General features: G+C 34.5%; 1 protein-coding gene across 1 annotated transcript; it reads left to right on the plus strand.

Moving 5' to 3' along the window:
• Nucleotides 1–2,313: 2,313 nt before the first annotated feature.
• LOC131658963 (uncharacterized mitochondrial protein AtMg00310-like) lies at nucleotides 2,314–2,649 on the plus strand. The gene has a single exon (XM_058928210.1). The coding sequence runs from the start codon at nucleotides 2,314–2,316 to the stop codon at nucleotides 2,647–2,649; it is 336 nt and encodes a 111-aa protein (XP_058784193.1).
• The last annotated feature ends 1,320 nt before the right edge of the window (nucleotides 2,650–3,969 follow it).

Raw genomic sequence — 3,969 nt, forward strand, 5'->3', positions numbered from 1 at the left:
AACTTAATCAACCCAAATAACACAAACACACATACATTTAAATATTTCCAATAATTATTATATCACATAATAACTAAATAAATAAATAATTATTAAAAATACCAAATAGTATAATTACTAATATAATTAATAAAAATATTAATAAAATCGGGATGTTACAATTACTACATGATAGGTGCAACGTCGAGTTGGAAAGCCGGGATGATCTTAAAGATAGGATCCTCACTCCTGCTGGGGAATACTTTGATTGGAGAACACGCCCACCTTGTTGGGAAATACGCATAATGTCATACCCTAATTTTTGACTCTAAGATCATGCATCTCAATCATCAATCAAGAGCTTCATCTTAAAGCTTTGTTCTGGTGCGATGCCCACTTCATCTCTGAGGCAACCATCAAGCATCAATGTTTATTTAGCTTGTATATAAGCTATACTAACCAAAATACTAAAAATATTGCTTTGTTCCTTTTGTAGGTTTGCGTTTTGTAGGTACCAAGCCAAGGCATCTATTAAACAAGGCATTTTCAACACCTCTGTTTGGTGAAATCGATTTCCCTCTTAGGTAAATCGATTTCCATTCTGCAATTTTCACAAAGATCACATTCGGAACAGGGTGAAATCGATTTCCATAAGGTTTTTTGCGTCAGATTCTCCTTTTTTACACTAAGGAAATTGATTTCCCTCCTGGGTAAATCAATTTCATGCAGCAAGATGGGCAAAAATGAAGAAATCTCAAGCTTCTGATTCACAAGACCTTCTCTTGGGGTGAGATTAGCATTTGTACGTGTGTTATACAGTGGGAGATTTTTTTTGTTTTGTTTTTTGCGAAACATGTTGTGGTTAGCAAGAGTCGCCACCAACTTTTATTTTATCCAACAAGGAAAGGAAAAAAGAATAGGAAAGACCTTTTTTAAAGATTTTGAGTTCGGGGGGTAGGTTATACAAAGAGAAGATATTAGCACCCTTTTTATCCATGGTTATCCATAGGCTCTTAATTGCTTAGCTCACTTTTGTTTAACTTATTTGATTTGCTTGAAATGTGGTGTGTGTTTAAAAAACATTTTTTTAAATGAATTAACTTTGTAATAGTTCTAGTATGAACATATGTCATACCCTAATTTTTGAACCCCCCTGAGAAGTCACATCTCAATTTGTTCTTTCAACTCAAAACAGATACCTAGAGTAGTCACTTGTTCACCGGGTACTCAAATAAGGGTTTTCAAGGATAGGGAGTTCAGGCTAAGGGTCAATCAATTAGTGCAATGATCCTCAATACAATAATAGGGCTCAATATGTTTCATCCAATCACCTATGATCTTCAATCTCTAGGCATCAGGCCTAAGACCCAACAAGGTCACCAGACTATGGTTTTGAGCCTATCAAGGACTAAAATCAGGGCTCACATTTGGGAAACCTTACCAAGCTTCAAAGCATGATCCAAAAGGCCCAATTATCTCCAAATGATTCTTATTTCAATATTCAATGGAAGATGTACTTCAATTCAAGATCCACAATCATCAATTTCATCTGGTCCACGATTAGGGTTTTTGACCTAATTCACCTGAATAGTTGACTTTTGACCATGACAAGATCCCATGGCTCAAATCATAGCTCAAGATCCTCGAATAATTCAATATGATCCATTCATATCATTCATTTAAGGAGGAGAGCTTGATTCATATGAAATCTCCAAAAAAGTCAGTTCAATAGGAAAAGTCAACTGTACAAGATCACCTTTGACTTTTTGGATTTTCGGTCAACCACGGACTTTTGAGGATCAAAATCATCAATATATGATTATTAAAGTCATTTGACCATGAAAAATCAAGAAAATCAATAAGGGATCAAAAAGTCAAAGTTTGACTTATTCATACTTAGCAATTTTTCCAATGTTTTAAGGATTTTCTTCAAACTTTAAAGAGGAATAACTCAAAATTTCAAATACAAACTGAAGAAAACTTCCAACAAGAAAGTTATAGATTTTGGTCTAATAAACAACTTTGTAACTTACGTAATTTTTTCAAAAGATCAACCATTTGAGAGATATGGGAATCCATTTTAATAGTTATTTCAATAAAATACTAATATCTATAAGATACAATTTAAGGATTCATGACTAAAATATAATATTTAAAGTTAAAATAAAATTAAATATTAGTAAAATATTAATATAGGAGAGAAAATAGCGTTGCACCCTTAAAGGTGCTCTAAGTGAGCAAGCCCTACATGCAGTTCAATACCCTAAACACCTTAGATAGTGTGTCAAACACATGCCTAATCCTAGTGTACTTATTTTAGCACATATACATAACATGCCTAGCTATCAACTATCTTTCTACAAAATTCCTAGGAGTGTTATGAAAGATATTACAGCTATACAAAGAAGATTCTTATGGAACAGTGCTGGTGACAATAACTTTATTTCTTGGATAAGTTCGAATGACATTTGTAAATCAAAGGAGGAAGGAGGAATGGGAATTAAGCATGTGGGGAAGTTTAACAAAGCTTTATTGTCTAAATGGCCATGGAGGATTCTAAGTGATGAAGATGCAATTTGGAAGGGAATCTTGAGAGGAAGATATGGAGATGTTATCAAATGTATGCGGGGGTGCAATCCTAAATTGGCAAAAGCAAAGGAATCCCTCTGATGGAGGGATCTAATGGATTTATGTGGTGAGGATAATAGTGTGGTTAAGAAGATCACGACAAAATTAGGAGAGGGGTCAAAAATCTTGTTTTGGAAGAATAAGTGGCATGGTTTAGAAGCTTTGGATAATCTTTTTCCAAACCTCTTCAATGAGGTGATGCAAAAAGACTTATTTATAGCTAATGCTGGAAGGTGGGAACGAGATATATGGGATTGGGCACACATTAAAGGAGAGGAGGTTCTTGGTAGATAGGCTACGAAGGAGTTTGACGACCTAAAGATTTGTTTGACTGGTTTTCGTTCGGTCATTTCCAGTGGGGACAGACTCGTGTCGCCGTATGATGGTTCTTGTTGCTTCACAGTTAGGTCATGGTATGACATGCTCAAAGCTACGTAGCCTTTGGTGTTACTGCCTATAGTCCATCAAAGTCTTGATTTAGTCTGGAAGGCTGCTGTTCCATCAAAGATCGAAAACTTTGGGTGGAGGTTGTTAAGAGATAGGATCTCAAATAAGTGCCAACTCTTGAAACGAAACATTAACATTAGTCTTCAGCAGTCAAGGTGTGTTTTTGTGACTTGCAGGTAGAGGACTTGCAGCATCTACTTTTGTTTTGTCCTACTTTGGTTTCTGTGAAGAATCGCGTGTTTACTTGGATTGATTTTCAACAATCCGTTGGTGTAGACTGTTGCTTTTTTTTGCTACTTTGGAATGATTATTTTTAGGGACAGATGAAGAGCAAGATTTCTACAGCAAGATGGCTTTCCTTTTGTTGGTGTATTTGGAAGGTGCGCAATGACATAGTTTTCAATAACGCAATGTTGGACACCGAAGAACTCTTTTATATGATTTTGTGGTTCTCTTGGTGGTGGAATGTCTCCTCTTTAACCATTAAATGCAATTTTTATGAGGGGTATAAAAACCCTCTAGTTTGTCTTTGATGTTATTGTAAGGATTTCTTTACTTCGTCTTTGATGTTATTGTGAGGATTTCTTTTCTTTGCCAGTATGAGTTGATGTACCCCTAGTACATTTAATCTTAATACAAGAAGTGGTTATGAAAAAAAAAATCAATGCAACTTTTAGTCATTCATACTTTTATTGATATAATTAACTATCAATAACTAATTTAAACTATTAAAATAATTTATTTTCCACCCATTATGTCACATCGTTTGTTTAACGGTGAAAAAATTAAGAAAATTTCTACAATTAAATAGAGTCCTCTTAAATACTCTTACTACCATATTCGTACCTACTCGTCACTTCCTCATTGAAGTTTAGTTTAACATAATGAAAAAAACAACGGAAGAATTTCACTATT

Source organism: Vicia villosa, linkage group LG3 (genome assembly GCF_029867415.1).
Source record: "Vicia villosa cultivar HV-30 ecotype Madison, WI linkage group LG3, Vvil1.0, whole genome shotgun sequence".
Taxonomy (NCBI): Eukaryota; Viridiplantae; Streptophyta; class Magnoliopsida; order Fabales; family Fabaceae; genus Vicia; species Vicia villosa.